This window comes from Rhagoletis zephyria, unplaced genomic scaffold (genome assembly GCF_001687245.7).
Source record: "Rhagoletis zephyria isolate East Lansing unplaced genomic scaffold, Rhagoletis_zephyria_1.1 Rzeph_scaffold_00006, whole genome shotgun sequence".
Lineage (NCBI taxonomy): Eukaryota > Metazoa > Arthropoda > Insecta > Diptera > Tephritidae > Rhagoletis > Rhagoletis zephyria.
The window spans coordinates 988,052-1,014,670 of record NW_016157090.1 but is presented as its reverse complement, the minus strand read 5'-3'; the positions used below and the strand labels follow the sequence as shown (position 1 = coordinate 1,014,670).

The window sequence follows — 26,619 nt, the reverse complement described above, 5'->3', positions numbered from 1 at the left end:
AATTTTGCTGAATTCGTATATAAATATTAATAATTGGGACATAAATAATATTAAAATTTCATAAATTTGCACTCAAGAATTCAAAAAAAAGAAATTGGTCCAAATTCCAACTAAGATTTTAAAACTTGAATGAAAATTTTTTTTAATGAAAAAATTTCAAAATGAAAACCAAATTTATTTTTAATTAAAGAATTGACTAATTTTTCATATTAAATTACTGTTAAGAAAATATGTAATATTTCAAAAAAAATTACCTCTTTAAACCTCTTAACAATAACGAAATTTTTTATTACAAAATACATTTTATAATTTAAACTTTTATTTTATTATTTTATTTCGTAACAGAACTAGGTGGAAAATTCATAAAATTTACTTGCAAGTGTAGATATTGGGCCTTATGCATAAAAACTAAGCAGTTGCTTTTTCTTAAAATATACGTACATTTATTTGAACAAATCGGGTAAAAGGTCTGAAATTTTAAGAAAAAGCATACGACCCATTGTAGCTAGCAAATAAAAATTTTTGTTTACAAAATCAATTGTCAACTTAAACACCCAATTTGAATTTCATATTTATCTATTAGATTACTTGTCGAAAGAAGCTCATACATGGTTGCACTTTTTGACTAAAAATTTAATTTTGTTGAAAACCCCATTGGTTTACTTAAAAAAATGTCAACAAAATATATAAATTGCGCAATTATTCAAATGCATATCATATCTCAGATTTACAATTATTTTTTTCCTCAAAAGTTGAGTCATTTATTGAAATAAAAAAAAACTGACTTCTATTTTAAAATTGAAATAGGACAACTAAAGAAAAAAATTTTACAAAAAGTCTGCGTAAAATTCAATAAAATCACATTGGGGGTATTCATATAACGTGATAAAATGCCGATAAATGTGATAAAATTAAAAAAGTTTACACACAATGTCTGAGGTTTGACGATGAAGGATGTGCAGTTTTGTTTAACGTGTCTTAATATTTTTAAATATGTTTAGTTTATGTATAATTATATTGCTTAATATTAAAACTCCCTGAAGAAGACGCGAATATTCGTCGAAATGCGGAGGAGAAGAAGTAAACACTTGTTTTATTTAATATAACCGGCCAAAAAGCTCCAAACCCACTAGCATTGAAAAAAATTCACGTTTATCGGCAGTTTGTCACTTTATATGAATACGCCTATTATTTTTATACAATTTTGAACGGTTTACGTTTTCCAGAATTTGCAATTTTTTGGATTAGAATTATTAATTATTTTGTTTGTTTTTTATTTAAAAAGAGCTTCCTCTTTACAGGATTTAGTACCAAATCTTGTATAAAATATAGAAATTTTCAAAATTTGAAACTTCCCTGTGACAAAATCTCCGCATCGAAAAGGAAAAAATATTAGCCATTACTATACTTCCAACCTTAAACCAAAAGAAACTAAAATTCGGAAAAATCAAATATTCCTATTTCGTTAAAATGAAAAAAGAATTACGAAAATTAAATAACTGTAAAATTATGAGAAACTCTTTGACAGTGCTCCCCGATAGCTGTTGGCCGGACCAGGTATTGAACCGAGTGCCTACGGAGTGGTTAGAAGCGCGCTCAACGCCCGCCATATAAAATTCTATAATATCCCTTATCTCTCTGGTTAATTAAAATACAATTCCAAAAACTTCGAAGGTTTATCAAAACAAGTTTTTTGCTTGTCAAAAAGTTACTTGGACCACGAAATGTAATTAAAACTAAAGTTCTATTTTCACTTTTAATTTTTTCTCAAAATAAACATTTTAAAAATCTTCAAAAATTCATAAAAAAAACAACGTTAAATCGCAGTTTTAAGCGAACAACTTTAACCGAAAAAAATTTGAGTTTTTAATTTTCTCAGTGTGTTCAAAAATTTTACTGAGGAATTTTTAACCCGTAATGGTTAAGAAATTTCGAAAAAGTGTAAATATTAAAGCACTCCAGACATTAGTTGCTATCTAGATACAATTTCGAAATTTTGTTACCTCATTAAATTTTTATAAGGCCATTAATTTATTTTTTTTTTTGTTATTTAGTGTAATTAATTCTACCAAATCTGCATTGATAGCAATTTAACATCCTTTAAAGACTGGTTATTCTTTTATCGTAATGGATTTTCATTTTAAGATTTAATGCAATAATACAAAAATTTAATTGCCAACCCTACCATTAAAGGAATAAATTTGGCATGGCTGCATTTAATTAGCAAAAATCTTAAATTTACAATCCTCATTTTACACAAATTAAAATTACTTGAATCTGTAATTAATAAAAAATCCTCCAAGGGACCAACTACCACTAATGATCTGAGTTCAACGGCCAACCAATCAATTGGTGATTCCAAAAAATCAGCAGCTAAAAATATTATTAATTCAGTTTAAACCGCAACGAAGGAAATGCCAACATCAAATTAAAAAACATGAAAAAACGTTTACAAAGAAGAATAACATTCAACAAGTTGTGTCCAATTGAGTCAGCTTTGTACGCTGATCACCGATCGCTGATCGCATCAAATTCGACTTGGCACGAAGCTTTACAGCCAAAAGCAGCACAGAAATATGAAAAAAAAGTAATCAAAAGATGATATTTTACACGGGCGGCGTGAGTTTAAAATGTTGAAATTCCAAAAAAAAAAATAAATAAAAAATCAGCTGAAAACCACTTTTAATTTTCAACGAGATGATCGTGCAACTTTTTGCCGAACGAAAAACTCAACACCACATAGGCTGTATAAACAAAGAAATTTATGACGGGAAAATGAAATATGAAATACAAAAAATGTTTAAGCAGAAAACATATATTACTTGCTTGCAGCTAGTGCGCACGCTGATCATGCAGCCTCTATGGCGAGATCATGTCGGGAAAACAAAACAAATACCGAAATTGCAAAGGCCCACCAGTCTTCGTACGCCTTTTTTAATTTACTGCTCACTTTTTCCCCCCATTGCAAACGGTGCTCACTTAATTGCCAAGAATTATGGTACTGCGCTGATCGTGCAGCTGTGCAAACCAAATTTTACAAGCCCGCAAATTATAGTGTGAATAACGAGCGCGAATGCTCGTTCCTGCCGTTTCGCAGGCGCATGACCTGCTTATAAAATGCACAGCGAGTAGATCTGCTTCTTCGCGTTGCATTGTCTGCTGCAATGATCAAAAGCAATCAAAATGATCCTTGCGTGCGAATGTTGTCAGCAAATTACGAGCGCAATGTACTACAGTAGCTATCGCAAATTGCCATAAGAAGCCTGAGTAGGGTACGTTCACCATTTTATTGTTTCATTATTTGTCTTTTTTTCTCTTCTTTGAGGCAATAATTACAGCCATCTTTGGCTGATGAGATGATTGCCTTCCTTCTCATTGATGGGTGATGGTTTAAGTGTTGGCAGAAACTTATGCGTGATCAGTTTGACTGACAGTAAGCACTTGCTAAAAATTTAAGCGCGGGATAAAGTTTTTTGAGAAGCAAGTTGATTGAAATTTTCGAAATTACCCCTCGATCACCGCGAGGATCACTTCTTACTACTAGTTCTTACTTACCACACAATTCATATTCGTTTGTTAAAGTTTGTAAAGTTTGTTAATATATTTTTTCTATAAATTATTGCTGCAAGATCACCCCGGCGATCGGCAATTAATATTATAGGATTCAACTCCCGTTTAGGGAATATTTGTTGGAATATTTCCGAGAAAATCCCGCAAGATTACCATCATTCACCATTAATTCTTGCTTTTCTTGTCACTTAAAGCATCAAACTTGCAATACGAGCTTCTGGTATTTGACCTTGTCCTACGAGAATTCTCAAAATATAATATCCCCTTACCATTTGTTTCGAACTCGAGGTAAAACTTCAATGAGATGCCTTTTTACACTTTTTCATATGTGACCTTTTTAGGGACTTTATCTCGGTATTATTTTTTATTTTTCTGTTACTTTAAGACCGAAATTATAGTTTAAAAATACCGCAAGATCACCTGGAGGACTTTATCTCGCCATTAGATAACGATCTTAAGATCTCTTATGTGATCGAGCCCAAAGTAAATGTTTACTGAAATGACTTCTTCTTAGGACGAATGCTGCAAGATCATATGGAGGGTCACCATTCACTAAAAGTTCTCATTCTCCTTAAAAAGTAACCCCAGCAAGATTCAATTAATCTAGGAAAGTTGAAGCTTCAATTTTCTAGGCTTCAAAACATCATAAAGCGCTTCTTTTGATCCCTCTGAAGATCACTACTTAGTAGATCGACATCAGGCGATCAATTCATTCAAATTTTGTAGCTGCCTGCGGACCTGTAATATAACAAAGCAATTTGCTCAGATCATTTGGAATATGTACTGAAAGCACCAGCTTCTAATCAGCACAACATCTATAATCTAGGGGATCAGGGGTTGATCCTCACATAAGAACAAATTCCGGGTCTGGCTACAGATCGAGGTAGGGTCTTAAGTTTAGCGATTCTCCGAAAGCTCTAAATTAAAATGAATTTGCTATATGTCATTGAAGATCTCTTATTTTTGGTGATCCTCATTCCAACTCAGGCGCAGTAATCGTTTCCAGTTCATCATCACCAACCACTGAAGCGTATTTTATGTGGAAAGCAACTTCTCTGCTGCGGTTTATGAGCCAAAAGGCGATCAAGTGCCTCACTAGAATGCTCTTGCAGTTTGGAGATCACCCTAAAATATCAACCATTTCTTGTCTATAATCTTGCAAATTTTTCAATTTGGAGCACCCTCTGCGCTTGCGATCACGATTTTCCTTCTACTGCTTTCGATTCCATCATCTTTCGCCTTCTAAAGTTCCTTTTGCGTTCAGCGATCTCTCTAGCATGATCAGCGAACTTCATACATCTCCTTCAGACATGCTGATGTATCACATTTCTTCACCGCGCAATTTTTTTCATTTATTTCATTTTATTACTTTGTATTTTTTACTCATTTTGCTTGCATTGTATTCAAGTGGTTGCATGTTGCACGATCGCCGCCATCGTGTATTGAATGGCATGCAGAGACTTAGTAATAAAAGAAAAGCATAAAGAGAAAAATCAAACACAGCCGCCGCCAGAGCCAATCTTGCTAAATTGCAACAGCCCCAAAGCCAGCAGGAGCCAGAAACGATTCACTTACGAGCCAGGCCACACTGCCTATCCGCCGCTCTTGCCCCTTTAGCGTCTGCCCGCTTACTCCATGATCGCGCCGCTGACTGATCGTGTCAAAACTGACATGCCATGGATCATATTGCCAATATGGCGGTGATGGTGCATGAAAGATGCGGCTCAGGCGGCATCAACTGACTTAAGTCTTACTAGGCGAAAAAGAGGTTGCAGCTGGAGGCATAATTCGCAGAATTTAAATTTTATATTCATTTGAGTTACTTTTCTTGCTTTTATTGCGATTTGCTGAAATTTACTTGCACGCCATTAAATGTGGCTATTTGTTGCGCTCAAGTGACAAATGCTTTGAAGTCAGCGCTGAACTTCGCTCAACAGTCTCCTAAGTAATATCTATATACACGTATGGATATTCTTATCACTCAATATGCTTTGGAATTTTCAATTTATGGCCATCTCATGCAAATTACAAAACTGTTAAGTGGCAATAAACCCAAATGAAGTGATGATGTCGTTGTACCGCTAGGCGCGCTTAGAATTTGAACTTTGCAAATGTTTTGCAGCTGTACAGTCGAATGAGAAAAATAAATTCGCAAGTAGTTAACGCTTCCTGTCGATAATAACGGTTGCGGCGCGCGCAAATCGCAATCGCACTGCAAGAAAAACCGCTAAGAAGCGCATACCCACGGCTGTGTATGTGCGCCTCTATGCATATGCGCTAGCAAGATCACTTGCGGATCAGTTGTAGATCAGCTCACAAATCTACGTTAGATCAAAAAAGCATCGAGAACTGTGCCGTAATGTGGGCCGAACACGTTCCACCAGCACTGGCACACTCATTCACGCGCTTAACAAGCTATGGCCACTACTGATCGCACAGGCAAGCTCACAAACTCAAGTGATCTTGCCTGGAAATACAAAACGCGTTTACTGGCTTGAAACCATTTGTCGTGGTGCGTGTGCGCAGTCACAGCCGTAGCCGGCAAGTTAACTGTTTGCTGTTTATAATATTTTATTTTATTTTTGTTTTTGCCTACTCGCTAAGTTAAAGATCATTGATCTGAACTGGTTCTCGTTCTCTACCTAAATCTATAGTATTTCCTTGCTCTATGTCATTCTGCAAGCAAATATACGAACTAAGATTCTTACACGTAGTATAATTTGTTCTCTTTTCTAGTTGTTAGTGGCACGAGTTTGCCAAATAGTTGTTTTAGTAGTTTAAAAAGAATCGAGAGAAAGGCACATGCACCTTGGATGATCAATGATCATTAGTTTTTTAGGCTAGCAAAAGTATTTGTAGTATTGTTCTGTGTATGAACATCACTTCAAACTTCGCAGTGGGTGATCTTAGCCAGTTCAACAGCGCAACGCAAAGTATTACCATTAAAAAATTTCCTAGTATGTCTCAAACCATATGGGGTCTATGGTTCAGCTGTGACGAAGATCTCGATTGAGATGTTGGCAATTTCGAAAATTAAAAATAAAGTATCAATAATGGTTTTGCGAAAATAAACAAGACAACTTCGATGTGCCATGACTTATAATCAGGCCTGTGCCGCGCCGACTGCGCAGTACTCTCGCGGTAGCGTCGCGTGTTCGTATACCCGAAGTTGAAAGCGAAAATAAAGTTAAATTCAGCGTATTGAATTTTAAGCGATTCATTAAGAGACAGTGATTTATTTTCTCTTAATTTTCGCCTTCAACTTCGTAGATACGAACACGCGACGTTACCCCTGCTGCTGGGTACTGCGCAATCGGCGTCGCCCAGGCCGGCTTATAATATACGCTGTATGCGAATTACACTTGCTTAAATATAAAATATTGCATACTTTCGGGAGCAATAACTTTTAGTTAAAAAATTGGTCAATTAACGCTTGATTTCACGCCCGATACTTTCGTATCGCTTACTTTGCGGGCTTACTTAAAATCAGCTCTAAGTGATAGTCAAGGAGTGATAAATAAATAAAAGAAGAAATAATAAATAAGTTTGAACGTCATTCTAGTGCTACCGCCTCTATATCATTCAAGCATATTTCTGCCCTTACCCGTTAACTAGCGCCCTCCACCTATTCTCTCACAGAGGAGACTCTGTCGAACTCTATTAGGAAACGAGTGGTTGGTCCGATGAGGAAGATGACGTGAAATTCTGCTATCGAAAAGCTGATCGGCTGTGTTTAGTAATTTAAGATAGGGCTAGAACACAGTCGATGGGAAATCTAGCCGTTGAGTCTGATGTCCATATTGTGGATAACTGAAGTACTACCTAATATTTTAGTGCCTTCTTTTTTAATTTTATTCAGAGTTTATCTTTGGGCAAAACTCTCTCTGCGTTCTCACAAATACATAAGTCTCTATGACGATCGTGCTATGTAATTTCAGTTCTTCGGAATTCCTTCTGTTCTTTAATGATCGTTTGGCACACCTTCGAGAATAACGTCAAATACTTCATCTAGCTTCATCGTTCACTTAAATATGTTAAATTGATGGTTAAAATACAAAAATTACTGTGACAAATTACACTACTGATCGCACCACCGTCGCCTTTGTTTAGCTTGCTACTGATCCCGTTGCTAAGCTATCTGCTGATCGTGCCACCTATCTGGCATCTGTTCATTGGTCATAAATTGATTTATTGCTTACCTTTCAGCAATCAGAATCAAATTTGCATTAGGCGAATTTGTTGACTGATCTTCACTACTGATCGCGCTACTAATTATATATTTTTCTTCTGCTCTTTTGCTCTTCTTTACTCTCATATACTTTATGCTCTTATCAACTCCTCAATCGTATTCATTCATCGCTTAACCCATTGGCCTGTCATTTTACCAAATCGTACGGTACTTTTATTAGGAATGGAATAACAATTGAGTCGTCAAAAAAATAGGTAAATTATGCACATGACCGTTTTAAAGCGCGAGATTTGAATACAAAAGTTAAAAGCTTTTTCATGCTTGATTTAACACTTGATAGGGTAGAAATTTTTCTTTTTTTGCACATAATTGTTTATATTTCACTTTTGAATTTTTTGTTGTGTTTCTTAACTTTGGCATAATTTTAAAATATTTTCTATAGCGTCGCTAGAGTAGTATAATACTTGCGTTCTACTATACTATTCACCTTGATATTCTGCGCCACTTATGCATATACATACGCTCGTGGTTATTTGCGCAAGCTTTGCGTGCCTTCGGGCGCCTAATTTTTTCTTTCCAGATTCCCGCAATATTTATTCATTACCAGCACTTAATTGCAAATACAATCATGAGCTGTGTGTTCTAGTTATTTTTATGCGCATTTTTTGTTTAGATATTTTTTTTATTTATTTTTTTATTTATTTTTTATTTTGTTTTTAATGCTGTCACGCCAATTTTGCGCATTCTACGCTGGTGCTTTTACAGCCTGATTTGTGGTTTATTTTTGTTTCTATTTACTCTTCATTTGATTTTTGAATGCTTAGGTTTTTGAATTTAGGTCAGTTCGCTTTTATTCTCTATTTTTTACATTTTTGTGATTATTTGTCTCGAAAAACGACACAGACATATGTGCATGCGAGTATGAATATATGCACATACATATGTATGTAGGAGTAGCTATGCCAGCTTCATTCACATTCTAACCTGTGTCAGACCAGGCAGACTAGTTTCTTCCGCGCATGCGCCACTTTCAGGCGTGCCACTATCGTATGCTAATCAGCAACAGCAACAACACCGAGCGAGTGCTTGCGCACTCTTGAGCTATTGCTTAATGCACAGCTATGTATGTACGTGCCTGTCGTGTCTTTTGCAGATATTTCGCTTAGATATTCTAATGTAAACTTAATTTACAGCTTATAGGCAGCGATGCTTTTTGTAACTGGCTTTCGGAAGTATGTATTGGCTTGGGGCTCTTGGGCATCGTTGTCACACACACACAAAACAGGTCTCAGACGCCTTAATTTTATGCAGCTATTTCCTTTTTTAGCGCATTGTCTATTGATCTGTCCGACCTTATTTGGTCGGCTCGAATGTCTCGGCGTCTCGCAAGAACCCAAATAGAGAAAATTTAAAATTCATTAATTTCACTTACGCGCATTCCCTCTAAGCTTCTTACGTACGCACTGCTCCCAATTGTTACGGGACATTTGTAGACTTTGGTGGCTGCAGCTGACAGCTTGATGAATTGCTTTTGGGCAACAGATGTCACGTTATGAATTCGAAAGTGTTGAGAAAGTTGTTGTTTTGGCGGTACATTTACATGTTTATGACGAATGTGTGTCAATTCTTTCATTGAAAATGGAAAAAGAGGATTTTTAGGAAAAAAATTTAATTACATATTTTAAAGAAATTATGCAAAACAAACAACACCCTAAAGTAACGTACAGTGTGTGTTAGCGAAAATCGTACTGTATTTTTCCCCCGTTTTTTGAAAATAATGCTCATAATGACATAATAGCTCATTCTCTAACAAAACTTATATTTGTACAAAAATTAAAACAAAAAAATCAAAAAACTTTCATGAAAAATTAACAAAATTTTTAAACAATTTTAAAAAAAATTTCGGTATGCGCATTTTCCTACATATCTCGAATGGTCGCATGTTATTTAATATGAAACAGAAAAAAAATCCAAAATCAACGGTATTTTGTAGCCGCTTAAAACTAGCACTTTATTATATAGTAAAATTAAATGGACTATAAAGCTGCATACCCAAAACGTTTCAAAAAATTCTGCTAAAATGTAGAAATTTTGATAAAAATTTTAAAATTTTTTTTTAATTTTTTACAAAGTTTGTAACTTTCTATGTGGATTTTGTGGTAGTGTGTACTATATTTTTAATAAAAATGTATGAAATCTAAATAAAAGAAAACACTTTAAAAAAATTTACAGCATTTACTGTACGAACTTCACTGACACTAACTGTAGATGAAATAAAATAAAACAAAAATGTAAAATAAAATAAAGTTAAAATAAAGTATTATATCAAGTAATATACAAAAATTAAATAAAATAAAAAATTAAGCAAAGTTAAACTAAAATTATTAAAACACAAATTTAAGAAAAAATCTTTAATATTCCTTTTTGTGATTTTCCTATGGTTTTGTATTAAAAAATTTGAATGAAAAAAAAATTAATATTTGTGTAAATTTTCACCTATTATATTAATGAAATTTAAAAAGAAAAAAATTTAATTTAATTTCTTTTTAAATTGGCCTTTATTTTTGGAGTTATGAATGCATTTTTTAATAAAAACGCAAACATTTTCAAACACAATAATTTTAAATTTCAAAAATCATATCATCAATCAATATGGGTGTCTCCACGAAAATATAAGCCGAAAATGCAATTCAATGGCTTCAAACGGTTTTATAACTTTAAATACGGGGTAGTGAAAAACTAAAAAAAAATTTTTAATAAAAAATTAAAATACATAGATATGTATTGGTAACAAAAAATATTGTATAGGGAAAAAGCTGTCAAGTCCGATATGTCACGTCCGTTATCACATTTTAATTCAAAATAAAACTAACAATTAATTGCTTCTGTTTAAATATGAATTGGTTGTAATGGTCCGTAATTTGACTCTTTTTTAAAAGAATATTTAAGAAAGGAAAACCTCAAATGATTCGCAGAGTTTTGCTTATTTTTACATGTACTCTGAAACCACTGCTGTTTTTGTCACGTCCGTTATGACCTCCCCTTCATCGATTTACCCGACACCTGTGTTCCAAGCGCACCTAATTTTTTTTTTTGTCAACTAAAAGACGGTATAAAAGCCACTCAACGGCAATTTTTTTATAAGTGTTTTCATATGATTTATTTAACTCCAAAGTCATACGAATGTCACGTCCGACATCATGTAAACTGTGCTTAACATCCAACAGTATGAAAACCTACTTATATAAATATTTCAAAAACAAACGCTCGCACACATACATAGATACTTATAAAGAAACACAATTTAAATCCACAAAAATGCTATTCATAATTGGCGAAAATGTCAGAAGTATGCAATGTAACATTTAAATACATTAGTGCGTTTATGGGTGAACAAAATTTCATTACAAAAATATGCATTTAGCCTGAATTTTCGGTGGAAAATTTGATAACTTTTATGAAACGAAAAAAAGAAAGCGCAACAGCTGTAATGGCAGCAAAATGCTAACGACAGGCCTAAAGTTATAAAATTTCATTAGTTGTATGCCATTTTTGTTTTCAATTAATTCATTAGTAATTATTTATTAATTCACCAATATATATATATAAATAAATAATAAATAAGTACATGTGCTAGTGTGCGTTGAAGCCTAACAATTAACAGCTGCGTAGTGGTGATAAGGCTCAATTTCAACTTGCAATGCTTTGAATGGTTCGAAATAATTACCTGCGGTTGTGGTGGCTGCTGAGTAGAGTTGCCAGCTATCAGTTATGTAGATAAAATTTAAAAGAGCCGAAAAATTATATTTTATTGCTTTTAGTGGTGAGATAATTTCCTTTTGGTTATGTTATTTTGGGTGCTGTGATGTATTTGGGAACGAGTTTCCGTGGCCCTTGTAGAATTGTTGTACCATCTTTAGTGTTATTCACTGGAATTTGAGCAAGGCATCGGGTGCCCCGAAAGTCTCCAAACTTGACTAGGATTGCCAAAAATTTACTCAAGGAACTTTTTTCAATTTTTAATTTAAAAAATATATTCCAATATTTTTGCACCACTTCTGGCAACCCTAACGTTGTCAATGAATATTTTCAATAGTTATTGTATTTAGTTACAACAAAAGGCCGCCACCAGCCTAGTTTATTTGCGAAGTAATCCAATACAGTCAGTTACTCATACAATTCTGTGGTTTTTTATGCTGATACCACTATACAAAAATTTGCAAATGGATCGAAGTAAATAAATTATAACTTTGTTAATATTTAAATGTGCTCAAATATATATACGCAATTTTGCAATTTATATTGATAATTTATTACATACATACATATGTACATATGTATCTTTGTATGTACATACATACATATTTTATTTGAGTTAATATTTTCATCACATTTGCATTCGCCACATGTCAAGTGATTATTACTTCGAAATTTATAGGTCACGGTGGTAGCATATTTTATTTATGATGATTATTTTTTTCTAAAATCTACTAAAATATTTGTAAAAAAATATAGAAAATTACTTTAATATTAGAAAAATATATATATGTAATTATGACCTCGGATAAAATATATATATTTAAATTTTTTTTTTTTTAATACATATTTCGATTTTTTTGTAATAATTTGATTTTTTTACTATAAAATTGAATCGCTGAGTTCGACAACTGTGTGTACAAGTCCAAAATCATCTTTTCGTTATTGTGATCAAAAACAGTACAAGCCACGGACATGTATAGCTTGTCTTCCCATTTTTCGATTGCAATCTGCTGTGCAAAAAATCATTAGTGAAAATAATTATTTCGAGAAACAAACTTTTTTAATCTTCGAAAGCCGTTTAACCTTTTAAATATACTCACATTCGTAAAATCAATTCGAATACTTCGACCACTTGTGTCCGCGAGCATGCATAAGTTAAACTAATTTGAGTTTTATTGAAAATTATTTGGCATTTTTATTTATTTAAATTAATTAAATACATACTCAACTTCCACAAAGCATCCACTATTTCACAACTTTGATTTGATTGTATTTTATGGCTTGCTAATATTTATTTGTTAACTGGAGCATATGTATGTATGTTCTTCAATTAATTTTTTATAGCAACAATTTATTAGACTGAACTTGCTAAACAGAATTGTTGTTGCATTTAAATGCCTGCCAAATATTTTAGAAAACCAAAGTCCCCAAGTTGTGATACAACGCTCCCCAGAGCAAAGCGGTCGCACAAAGAGACCAAAAAATATTTAAAAATAAACAAACAAAAATATGACAGAATTCAAAAACAGAACTAAGAAAGCATAGCATTTAGCAAACCAATCATAAAAAATGTGAAAGCAAAATAGAAAAGAAATTATGAAAAATTGCCATTTGGAATATGCTTCATGCACATTGTGCTATTTGCTGCCTGCCCCTGGTGACTGTTTTCTGCCGCATTTCCATTGCTGTTGACTTGTGCTGTTATTCTTGCTCTTATTTTTGTTGTTGGTTTTGTTTTTGTTTTTGTTGTTGCCATTATCATCATTGCAAGCTTGCCACTTCATTAACAAATGAATAAGAAATGCAAACATGCATACGAAGGCAACAAACAGCAGCCAACAGGCAGGCAGCCTGCGAGCAACAAGACACCGCCGAGACTGGATATGTATGTTTGTATGCATGTTGAAGCATGAAGCGGCAACATGTTGAGTAAAGCTGATGCCAGATAAAACTTTGTAGCTTTGCGTGACATTTATAACTTTGCCAGCAAAGCGCCAGACGCAAAAGGTATGCCACAATGAACGCCAAGAAATCAATTTTTTACTCGTCAAAATTGCTGTGGATTTTAGATATTTTGCTTTAAAATTATCAGCAATGTAATTGAGTTTTATGTTTCAGCATGAATACCCGAATTTGGACGAAACAAAATAAATATTAAACCGGCTGATTGTCAAAGCGCGCAAAAAGATGGGAGTTGGCCATCTTTTCGCTTCGCGCTGCAGCTTCAATGATCTATGTGGCATGCTTTGCGCATTTTCATACAATTCATCTTAGCTGTCAAAGCGAATCTGTCACGTAAAGCGAAGCAAACGTTTTATGTGGCATCAGCTTGAGTGTGGGTACTGTTTTATTTGTATTCATAACTTTTTTTCGTGATCTCTTGTCATTGCTGTTGTTGTTAATTCATGTGCATCATTTAAAAACCATCAGCGGTGAATGAAAGCACACACATGCAGAGAAATAAAAAAAATAAATAAATGTACACTCACATGCACTTGAATAAGGACAACCCTTTTCGATGTTTTTTCTGGGTTAATTAAAAAAAGCTTCAAGCTTTGTAGAAGAAAAATTTAACAAATTTTCATCAAAATTTTTAACTTTAACTTTGAGCCTTTAGAAAAAAAATACGGACATGCGTTGTATGGAAAAAATTGCAAAAGCGCACCAGTAAAAAACTATCAAAAGTCAACGGTAGCTACACCGAACTTGCGCTTTATCATACTAATCAAATTATTGTAAGATAAAAATTTGAAATTTTTATTAAAATTTAAATTTTTTTTTAATTTTCTACAAAGTTTTAACTGGCGCTTACACGCTTTTTGTTAAAGAGTGAACTGCATTTTAATGTAAAAATAATGGAAATTAAATAAAAGAAAATTTACCCAGAAAAAACAGCGAAAAAGCATTGTCCCTATTCACGTGCATTGGAGTGTATAACAAATATACATACGTACAACAAAACACACTTAAGTGCCAGCCTCTTCGCTGTGCCACGTCTCTCCCCAGCGACCTTCTGCCGAGCATATGTAACGTATGTGCCAGCAACTTCATTAAAATGATAACAATTTTTGCAGACGACCAACAAACAGCAACAGCGACGAGTGATTTTTGCATTGCATATACATACATATTGCTTGAGTAGCAAGAAAAATATTTGTAGCAAAAAAAATGCATACAAATTAAATGGAAATAAGTGCTGAAGTCAGCAGTGAATGTCGTAGCAGTAAACAGGCAAGCAGCATCCAACGAAGTACAGCCAGGCAACGCTTGGCAGCAATGTTGTTGAAAAAAATTCAAAGAGGGTTTTATGACCTAGCAACAACAGCAATTATGCATGAATAAGTTCACATGTATAAGTCTCACACAATCTGAAATGTCACGAACTCTATTGTGGTTTAACAGCTTCCTTGGAAATAGCTTCCATTTTAGCTAATTCTTATTTTGCTTTTTTTATTTAAAAAAAACTCATTCTGAGCTTGTTTGTAGCTCCTGCAACATGTTGCGCAATATATGTATCTCGATACAATTTACTGTTTCAAATCACCTTTAATTACATTACTTTTACATTTTTAATGTATATTACTGCCAATTTAGACAAAAATGTGTTGCTCAAATTTTTTTTTCCTCGGAATTTTTCATCTCCACTATGCGCTATTTTCTCTTAATTTGAAGTTGACTAAATTTAATCGCCGGGAATAGCATTCCATTGCATGATTACACTCACTCTTCTTACATTTTCTAAGCATTGGTAGTGAAATTTTCACTTCATGACGGCTTATTGCCTATAAACATAATTTAGATGCGTTGCAACATGTTGCGAAACGCGGCTTCCTATAAAATTAATATCAAAAGAAAAGTTTTTTTGTTCATAAACTATGCTTAAGGCAGATACTTAGTTGCTACTGCAACATGTTGTTCCCGGTTTCATCCCTTTCCGATCGTGATGCAACAAATTGTGCGAGTTGGTTCAAATTGCTATATGTATAATCTTTTGTGTGTAAAGCAGGCAGGTGTGAACCATATGAATCGATTGTCCGTTTCCTTCTCTTTATGTACCGTAGCATTGTTTTGATCAATAATGGAACCAATTCGTTTTCAGCGTATTTTCATTGTAACTAATTGTGCGCAACAAAAATTTTAAAATGTTGCTAAAATCTGTTCTGCAATACAAAAAAAATCAATAATAAAGTATATTTTTTTTAATAAAAGGGTTTAGGTTATAAAATGTATTAAAGAAAATTAAAAAACATAAACCTTGAAAATTATTCTTGGTTTTTGTTAGGAGGCTTTGTAAACATTTACAAGCAATAATTCATAATGGCAAAACAAGAAGTTCATATGTATTTAAGCCAACCAACCAACAATAATATGTAATCAAAAAAGTTTTAGCCCAACTCAGTTTGAAAGGATTATGTCATAATTTTGTGTAACATTCATTATTTTGTATAATTTTAACTTTAAAAATGCACTTTCATAGCCAGACTGGTTCAGCGATTGTTACAAAATGTTGATCAACATTTACAAGCAACAATTCGCTTATCAGCATGTTGCAGAAATAATTTGTACTGCATGCTTAGCGACAGAGTAAATTATACAAAATTTTACCTATGTAATAAAAAGTAAAGGACGAAAAAATTATTAAATGACATAGCAACATGTTGCTGAAATTGTTTTGCAGCCTTTTTTATTTTGATTTTTTGATTTTTATTTTTCTTAAAATCTTTGACTTAATTTATAGTCATCGTACTTTCTTGTTAATATCGCAACTTATTGCCATACGATGTTCGAAAACATTTTGATTTTGTTTCCAAAATTTTCTTCACATTTCTTAAATTAATTTCTTATCGGATTTATGTCCAGATTTTAACGGTTTTTAAGCTCAACACATGTATCCTTCACAGCACTTTTGCATTTTATCGCCTTCTCAAGCTGTTTACCTGTGCCAAAATAGCAGGGTTGCACAGCGGGTAGGCACGCATGTAATTTACAAGAAAGCAACATGGTTGTGAACACAAATGCGTAAGAGCTGAGGTGATGCGCTGCGCTGAAAAATGTGTAGCAACAAGAGTGGCCAGGCGCCGCACCATTGAGTTTGTTGCGCAGTCGGCGTAGCTCTCTGTTTGGCTGTCTTTCGGCAAACAACATTCATCGTGAAGTATTGGCCTTATTTTTTTTCCGTCGCTGGCTCCACTTGTACGCACACTTTATGATGTACCCTTTCCCTTGACATTTGTGAAAATGTCAGTGTCTTGTTGGTTAGCGGGACTTTTGCCGCTAGCACTTATAGTACACATGAATACTTGTTCATACTCCTCTTACGCTTACTTACTTACAAATGTACCAATACTTGTACCAGGTGATGCGTAATATTTTGCGCACCCTCTGCTCTTCTCTTGCGGTTCGTCCTATACTTTGCACACCACCTTCAATTCGAGTGCCCGCCGCCACTTGGCTCTGAAATTTGTAGGGTTTCCAAGGTGCAATCTACAACGCATTTGTCACCTTTTTTTTTAGTCTGTCAAGTGAGGCGAGTGGCTTTCAATGCTTTATTCGCAATTCTTCCCTCTTCATTGCTGCTGCTTTACCTTTCCTTTTTGCTTCCTTGACTGTAGCTGGAAGGAATGAGGAAGCTGCAAAAGTGCTTGGAAGGGTTGCAGTTGCAAGGTTTCAAGCGAAATAAATTAAGTTAATGCGTTTTGGTGGGATCCTCTCTGCAGGTAGGTATGTGTTGGTTGCTTTACAAAGAACTCGTTTCAATTGCGCTACATAAGACTAAGTTGGTTTTGGCTGTTCAACTCTTTGTTTGGTGATTTGATAGTTTCGAAGGAATCGTAGCGGCGACGTTCAGAAATTTTTTTCATTTACTAAGAATTCGCATTTTGCGTGCACTCTTGTGTTTTATTTCTATGTATGAAAGCTTTCGTAAATTCTTATGAACCATTTTTCTTCATCGCTGTATTCTTTCCTTCAATAAATTATTCCCAGTTAGTGATTCGTACCGTTATTTTAAAGAAATTAATTACCATTTGCTCGCTGGGCACCGCTCTACATGATTTCTTTGTCTCCTCTAGATTTGATTAGCCTATAACCGAAAAGTAACAGTATTTTCTCCATTTTTCCTTTCTGAAGGTACACATATTCTTTTACTCCTATTTTCAAGTTTCTATTCTTATATCTGTTCCTATTCGTGCTCACACTCCTTTTACTTTTCTACTACTAGTTTTACTCCTTCTCAAATTTAATTTTCCGAGCAAATTTTCCTCTTAACATCTCACATTTTCACTACATTGCTGCTCCCTTTTCTGCTCCTCTTTTCTTATTCGGATTTTTCTCTATGTCTGTCTTTTGCTTTCGCTGCTTCATTTCCACTCTTGGGTCTATTCTCAATTTTCGCGGTTTTCTTGTTCTATATTTTATTCTCTTGCCCCTGCTAGCTTTCTTTTACTATTTTTACATATGCTCCCTTTTCCGCACATTTTTATTGTCACACCCGTTCTAAATTGTATTTGTACTACCCTTTTCGCTCCATTTTCTAGCACCTTTTTAATTCTGTATCATTCTTAAATTCCCTCATATTTCTTTTCACGAACTGCTCCTCGTAAAATCTACTACCTCTTGATTATTCACGGCAACTTTTCTCTCACTTTCCCTAAACTGTACCATAGTTTATTAGACAGTCTATTCTCTATTCTCAGTCTTACACATATTTTTTATGCGGTTCTCTTGTTCGATAATCTTCTTTCTACTAACTTTCTTCTTCTATTTTTACACATACTCCCCTTCCACACGTTTTTATTTTTATTTTCACACCCCTTCTAAATCTTATTTCTACTACTTTTTTAACTCCTTTTTCTACTACCTTTCTAATTTTGTTCCTATCTCTAAATTCACTCATATTTTTATACCTAGCTGCACGCACTTTCCCTTACCTTCACCAACTCCTCTTCCTAAAATCTACTACCTCCCAAATCTACACTTCAACTATTCCCTCACTTATCCAAAAAATTTATTGCGTCCTCAAAAATTTATTAGACAAATCCGTTCTCCTTTTGGGAAGTACTCAAATTTGATTGTCATTTAGTGGATTACTAGCCATCAGGCGTCAATTGTAGTCATTTCACAGGCCGACGGAAAAAAAAATTTGGCTCACAACAAGGAAGTGATTTACTGCATTACACTTTCGCTTTTGTCCTTTTCTTTTGCCACAGGACATGTCGTCACTAAGAAAAAGAAGCGGTGAACGTTCAAATCTCAATAAATCCCGACGAGGTAGCAGCAAAAGCAAAAACATGCTGCTGCTTACATAAGTATCTATGTACTCAAGAGATAACCAGCCGCATGGCATGTGAAGCATCCCTGAAATCCCAGCACAATGTCAGCATCAATTATGCTCAACAAATTCATTCATTCTATGCTTTAATACAACATGCGTCCATTCAGTACTTCCATCTTTTTTTTCTTGCCACATTTGATTTCTTTTTTCTATTCTTGCTATCTATCTTTATCCTCCATTCATTTATTCATTCATTCATTTATGCATACATGACATTCATGGCGCTCACAGCATTCAGCTTCAAGGACTTGAGCTCACTTCAAGCACCACCACCACGTAGAGTGTCCTTTCCGGTGTGCCACGAAAACTTGCTGGTGATATACAGCCAGCGTCCTCATTGCCGTCGTCGTTTTTTAACAAGAAGCCACTTCCTTGCTGTGACGGCTTCTACTTCTGCTGCTTTAAGCACTTTTCCGAAGCACAACGCGGTGAGTTAGTAGAATTTTTCGCTGATGCTGCTCTTTCCAAGTGGCCCATTTAAGCAACCTTCCTGTGTTGCTTAGACAGCTTACTTCGTTCTACTTGCTGCTCACCGGCCTTCATCTGCTTCCGCCCATCGTCTGCTTCCGCCCAGCCACCATAGCCACATTTATTTTTATCACTTCGCATTCTCCAAACATATTCTCGGCTGCTGCAGCCATCGTGGCAGACAACCGCACCTGCCACAAATGTCACACTCGTCTGTGATGGTGCGGGATTCGGACGGAAGACATTTTTCAGCCCACAAGCATTTAGATTTTTACGTGCTTTTAGGGCCATTCCATTTTCATCAGCGTCAACATCATCATCATTACTTGAGGGGACACTTATCGTCTGCTTTGCGCTATCTATGTATCTCTATGTGCCACAACTTTGCAGCCTATCTGTCTGCCGGCCGTTCCACTGTTTTCCACTTTCCTGCCGTGTCTACCTAATTCAAATACAAAGCTGCGGTCTTGTGATAGATTTTTTATTTTTATTTTGAAAGCTTACTTTCTTGCTGGCCTCTTATATTGATATGTCTACCAATTTTTCCCGCCTCCCGCTTTTCTTCTCCACGAACTATGTACGTGCGTTTCCGCCTCGGCTGGTCATGCTCGTCTGCGGCTAGTCGGCAAGCGGATGTAATGAGAGGAAGTCAAAGGCGGAAAAGCAACGACTAGCCGTTGGTTTGTTTGGCGCACTGTTGCTTTTTTTCATGCTTTGCTTCCAACTGCCGCTCAGGCGGTAGATCTTATAAACCCGGTGTGGTATTTCCAGCCGTTTGGAGTGACAGCAACATTGTCTATTGTATTCTGCTTTACATAGTTTAGGGGCGCACATATACATACACATATGCTCAATATGGTTCAGTTTATGAGGTCCTCAAGAGAAGCTAAGGGTGGCTGTCAACTGTGGCTACTCAATGAAGTTGAAAGCAGTGTTTATTCTTGGCAAAATAATTGAAAAATTCGTGGATATAATGGAAAAGGTGATGCTAGCCCGCAACGGCAAATAAGACTTCTACCTAATCATTGTTACTATTCACCAACACAAGAAATGGCAGGGCCCGAGGATTAAGTCTGGGGTTCACTTCAAGTAAACCGGATGACGAATAGCTTTTTAATTTTTAGAAAGTCCACGTCTATATTTGTCTGTGGAGGTTACCAAACCGACGCAAAGAGCCTAGATAAGAACAGGTAACTGGTCTGCTCAGATGGAAAGACACTTAAAATGTAAGAATCTCATTAAAGCTGGCAGAAACTAACTAGTTACCATGCCAAACCTATTTTGCCACTTGAGAAGTTCATCTGTTTGTTATTTAGACTTTAAAGTAGTCGAGTTCTCTCAGCTGCAGCGTGCTTCGATTGTTTCCAAAGATTGACCGCAGCTCTTTTTAATTTGTGCTTTACAGATCCAGTTTTGTTTTATAAAAAATCAAGAATAATCTCGGCTAGGTGCAAACATTTCTATAAGAGTTCACTTACCGAGTCGCATTGCGGTCTAAATTAGCGACTTTTCTGATGCAAACTCTTGGGTTTATGTACTTATTTCATCTTGACTTTTCGACATGCTCGTTTCGGCTGTAGGGCAGAATGCATTTTTCTTCTTTTTTTAATTTTAAACCACGAACCGGGCTCTATCTAGCTTAGACGCCTCCAGTTTGCACTGCGAGTGTGCCTTAGGAGTGTATTGCAGCGCTAACAAAACTGTCCACTGTGCCACAGAACGTGCAACGATTTCCCAACTAGCCGGCAAACAAAAGCTCGAGACAGAAATGACGGCCAGACAAAAGGCTAATAAAAAACTTCATGTCGTTTACAAGTTAACAACCAAAGCAGCAATGCAGCAGTAAACCAACAACAACAGTAGTATACTAACTAGCATAATAGCAACAATAATACAATTTTACTGTAATAATAAATGACTAGCAGACGCAGAAATATGCACGTGCCTCCGCCACAGGGGCTACTCTGCAGGCACACAAAGGACGGGGAGGGGGCGCATTTTTTTTATTCCAACAACAACCAAAGTGGCACTATTCTTCTATGCTAATTGTAGCCGCAGACATCGGAAATGACTAACATTTCATTAATGGCAATAATTTGTGAAAATTGCAACATTGACGGCCATGACGTGCCTCCTCGGGTTGGTGGCCACCTTTCTCTGCTGCCAGTTTGTGCTTCCCCCTTTTTCAAATGCGAATTTTATGCATTGCGGTATAATGACTTTCATTATTTATTGATGCGACAATAACAACAAATGAGTCGTGGTCAGGAAATAGTGAATGCAAAGAAGACTGTTTGGAAGTGGATGAAAAATGAACATCAAAAGATGACAAACCATTGAGTAGGCAGTGTCCACTTACTCTTTCTTTACTATTTCTTGTCTTGCCTTTTCGAGAATTCCAGCGTCGCCATTCTATAGCTTAAGAAACAATTTGCTACAAAAGCTTTGCTGGGGTCTTCATTGAGCTTTTGTATGGGTCGTTTGCTGTCTAGTCGCCTATTTATGTAGGCTTTAAATGACAATTTGTAAGCAAACATCCATTGTATGGAGCATGAAAAGCATGAAAAATAAGAAAAGCTTAAGACAGTAAACAAAGGAAATTACAGAACCAAACAACAAAAACAAGGGAGTTAATGCGGTAATTACATTAAATGGTTTATGAGCTTCAACTGGCTAGCCAATACTACAAACGAAGGGACAATGAACTAATGCGATTATGAAGATCAGATTGATTACCACTCTGCTTTTCTCTCATAGCTTTTACAATACGAACATAGACACATACAGATATTCAATATTTTTCCGCATTTTACTAACCATCACTTTTTTTTTTTTTTTTTTTTTTTTTCGTTTCAGTTATCTTNATGGTCTTTCCGTACGTTTAAGACGTGTCATCAACTCATCGATAACAATAACAACAAAAACAAACGTCGCATAAGACGTTTACAAAAGACAACAAAACAAGTCAAGAATTGTAAAAATACTTAAGCGACAACAACTTTCATTAGTATTACAGCAACTAAGTACTACTGGTATCGGTAAAAACAACAACAACAACAACAATCACTACTTTTAAGCAAACGTCAAACGTTGAAAGCCAACATAAACATCAATAAACAACAAACAAACAAAGCAAACGCAAAAATGGCCAGTTCAAAGATTATATTGAAAGTCCTTCTCTCCCTTTGCGTTTGGTCCTTTGTCATAATTGGCCTCTTCAAAATGCATGGCACCAATCTAGTCTCGCAGGAGTACAGCGCTGTGCCACTGAGTGGCCGCATTTTGCTGCAGAAGGACATATTGCGGTATGCGGAAACTACATCGACGACAACGGATCGTTTTGATCCTTCCGAAATATTGGTGGACAATCGGACAGGTGAGTGAATGGTTTTGACTAAAAATTAAAATATACAGGGTGTTTTTTTTGAGTGACCTCAAATCTCAGATTGAATAGTTCAAGGGGTAATAATTCCACCCATAATCCAAGAATTGATTGCTCAGCTGAAAGAGTCCAACATCTGCTTTGCTCCTTCATAAACTGAATTAGTGGGTGCCTCATTTTCCAGCTCTTTACTTCACCCTATCATATCCTAATTATTTAAGTCTCCAAGGGTCCATAGCGTTGAGAGCACGTCTCTAGGACAGATGGATATATGAGGAGATGATTTTGAATAAATCTAGATTATCGTACTTAAGACCTGACTGGGGATAAACAAATCGTCCGCATAATATCTCTTCAAATTTCTCCGATTCGAAAAACAATATGAAAAATCAGACAATGTATAGCAAGAAAAGTAGGAAGGATCCTGGACTTTTGGACGAGTTTCTCCTCCGATTTGTGGCGTGCGCCTTGATGTTATCACACAAAGAAGAGAGACCTACAGTTTTAACAGTTTTAAGTCGACTCCGAACGGCTATTGTATTTTTATGAGAAGCTGATTTACATCGCAGGAATTTGCTCGTAGTTAGTCCAAGGATTTAGTGGCCGATTTCTATAACTTTTTCTTTACCGATCTAGGATGTACCCCGCCGTTCGTGTTATGCCTGGACCCCTATCAGCAGCCCCGATCTGTCTCACATAAGTTGAATAGTATTCCCCTTTCCAAGGTCCTAAGCACAGCTTGGCTGTCTTATCGCAGTCTGCGCTGACTCCAGTGGCTACCAGTTTAAAGGATCGTTTTCCGTGATTCCGGGTATCTCCAAAACGAGCACAGATAAACTTTTACAATTGTCATTACTTGCAAATCATCCCTCTAATGACCATATTAAGGTAACTATGCGGACTTCTTTCCAATCTTACTTGGATTCCAGATACTTCGTACTACCTGCGACAGGGTTCCTAATAGACGGTTCTTTAGCAAGAAATAGAAAATAGTATCACCTACGCTTGGGAATCTTCGTGGTCAATAACTCTGCTCCCAAACTAATGAGGTCTTACAAAGTGAAAAATCACCTCAATTTCTTTCTTTTTCCCCTTTGGGTAAGCCATTTACTTATATTTATTTTTTATTTTTGCTTTCTCCTCTTTCTTTGCTCCCTAGCCATGGACGATGATCAGCTAGTGCGCGATGTCGAGTCACGCATCCCCTCTCTACCGATCGCCTATTGGAGCAAGAATAAAAATTTCCGTCAGCAGAAGTCCAATACATGCGCCAAATATCCGTCCATCTTCGAGCTGGAATTCAACAACATTTACTGGCAAACGATGCGCACCTCTAACGGTACCTTTCAGCTGTTTGGCGCCTACTACGACATACGTAAGACTTCGCGCATTGGGCCGACGGTGCGCATACTCGGCATGATCGATCGCATACAGCCGACAGTGAAGACCTACTGTCAATTCTGGTTCGACGGTCAGAAGGAGCCCTTCATTGTAAAGACCTTTGAATACAAATACATCTGGTACAACAAGTGGGGCAACTACAAGCAGGGCATCCATCAGCCCTACCTGATAGCTTGCCAGATACCGAAACCCTTCCACGGCGTAGTGCCCAGCTCTGTGTCGATGGTGGAGAAGGAATGCGACACGGCAACAAACAACTTGCGCGTCATCTACAATCGGCCGCCAGATGACCAGAAGAAAGGCTTCGCGGTTTGTGTCAAAGGCTTAGACTTCCTTTACGACGATCTGTCTGTGCGACTGATTGAATGGATTGAGATGCTGAATATTTTAGGCGCCGACAAGATCTACTTCTACAACCTGCAAGTTCATCCGAACATCACAAAAGTGCTAAACCACTACGAGCAGGAGGGAAAAGTGCAGGTCATACCGTTGACGCTACCAGGTGGACAACCGAACGTGCCCGGCTTCCAGCATCTCTACCTCACCAAGAAGACGAATCACAAGCGCCAGAACGAAGTCATACCCTACAATGATTGCCTCTACAAGAATCTCTATCTGTACAAGTACATCGCGTTGCTGGACATCGACGAGGTCATCATGCCGAAGGGCAACTTTGTGCTCTGGTCGGAGCTGATGGAGAAGGTGGTTCCCGAGTCGCTGCAAATCAAACCGGAGGGCTACAACAGCTACAATTTTCGGAACGTCTACTTCCTCGATGACCAACAGCACGAGCATGGCTGGCACAAGGACATACCCAAGTACATGCATATGCTGCAGCACGTGCACCGCGCCAAAAACTACACCAAACCCAACCAGTACGTCAAATGTTTCCATGACCCAGAGCGCGTGCTCACGCTGCACAATCACTTTCCGCTCGCCTGCCTCGGTGGTGTCTGCAAATCCTACCCGGTAAATACGACCGATGCGCAGCTGCAGCACTATCGCGCCGATTGCGTGAATACGTTGAAGAAAAGCTGTGAGGAGTACCGCGAGAACTCGGTCGAAGACAAGACGATCTGGAAGTACAAGGACGAGCTGATACGACGCACTTTCCGCACGCTCGATACGCTGGGCTTCTTTAAGCGGCCGCTCGGCTACAGCAACAGCAACGGCGGCATTGGCTCGACGACGCATGCCAGTGAGCGGTGATTTCTGGGCAGTTGGTGGGCGGGCGGCAGCAATAGCTGGTTGGGAGGCGGCGGTAGTGGTAGTGGCGCGGGCTATGCGGCAGATTATTACGAGCGCGAGCGCTGGCGGGATACGGCAGCGGGCAGCAATGAGTTTTCCTGATAATTCTGAGCGGAATTTTGAAGCGAACGACAGGTAAACTATGAATGACATGAATTGGTTTACTATTTGTTTCGTACTCGTGAGCGTGCTTGAATAAGCTTTTAGCGCAAAAGCCTCCCGCAACTGCGCGAGCGAGCGAAACTCCACTACGAAAACGATTCTCCCCTCAACTAGTTTCAAGGCATCAGCCTCTAAACCCTCGACCCACAAAAGCCTATTATAAAATAATAAAAAAGAAATAAAATATATAGGGCTGTTCAGGATGTTGTGCAAATGGTCTTGAGTTTGCATTTGCAAATTTTATGCCTGTCACCATGGCAACCGTTTGCATTTTATTGTTGTGAATTTACAAATACCTAAATATGCAAATGCCAGATCCTGAACAGCCTTCTGAAGACAATTGCATTGCTATTTTTTTTTTGTGAGATTTAAACGCTAAGAACTCACGTTCATATTTTGGTAATGAGTAAGTAAAAAGTGTTGCCCCGTGTGGAAAAAACTGTTTGTAAATTTTATGAAATTAACAAAGCGAAGAAATAATGTAAAGTTTCTGTTTTAAATACTGACTACTTGAAAAGCAATTTTTATTAATTGTAAATTCTAATTATAGATACAAATCTTGTTACTGTGCTCTTTATATTTACACCTATTAAAAAAAAAAAACAAAAAGAAGTAGTAAACGTAAAATGTGCCTTCATGTTAAAAAGTGTACGTATTTGAAAAACAACATTTCTTAATACTATATTTTTAATTTCATCTTAATATTCATCATAGAACAACAGTAATAATATTAACTTAAGTTTGATGTGCCAAAGCTAAGCTTGGAAAAATGGAAGCAAATTTAAATTATTTTTATAAGCGCAAAAAAAATCTTTTTAGATGATATTTCTATTCGTACTTATGTATTTGAAATCTTCATAATTTTAGTTTAAAAAGGTGTTCTAACCCCACACACTTATACTATGTTTACAATTTGCAACTTTACAGTAAAGTACAGCAATCTTCTATTGAAAAATTTCAACAAATTTTTTTCTTCGTGATTGGGATAAAGAAAAATATTTGGGTATTCACACAATTGGGATAAGATTTGCACCATATTTCGGCAAATACCCAATCGTGTGACATCGCCTTTAAACCTGTCTTTATACGGATGTTGTTAATGAATGA

General features: G+C 36.3%; 1 protein-coding gene across 1 annotated transcript; it reads left to right on the top strand.

The window, feature by feature from the left end:
• The first annotated feature begins 22,455 nt into the window (after positions 1-22,455).
• Positions 22,456-25,687, top strand: LOC108356469 (uncharacterized). Its single transcript, XM_017607607.1, has 2 exons — positions 22,456-22,695; positions 23,861-25,687. Exons 1-2 carry the CDS (start codon positions 22,464-22,466, stop codon positions 25,309-25,311), a joined length of 1,683 nt encoding a protein of 560 aa, XP_017463096.1. The 5' UTR covers positions 22,456-22,463; the 3' UTR covers positions 25,312-25,687.
• Positions 25,688-26,619: the final 932 nt, after the last annotated feature.

Excerpts from the sequence above, each read along its gene's own strand:
- LOC108356469 (XM_017607607.1), top strand. The coding sequence starts at position 22,464 with ATGGCCAGTTCAAAGATTATATTGAAAGTCCTTCTCTCCCTTTGCGTT. Across the intron at positions 22,696-23,860 it reads ATTGGTGGACAATCGGACAG|CCATGGACGATGATCAGCTA; the intron begins GTGAGTGAATGG and ends TTTGCTCCCTAG.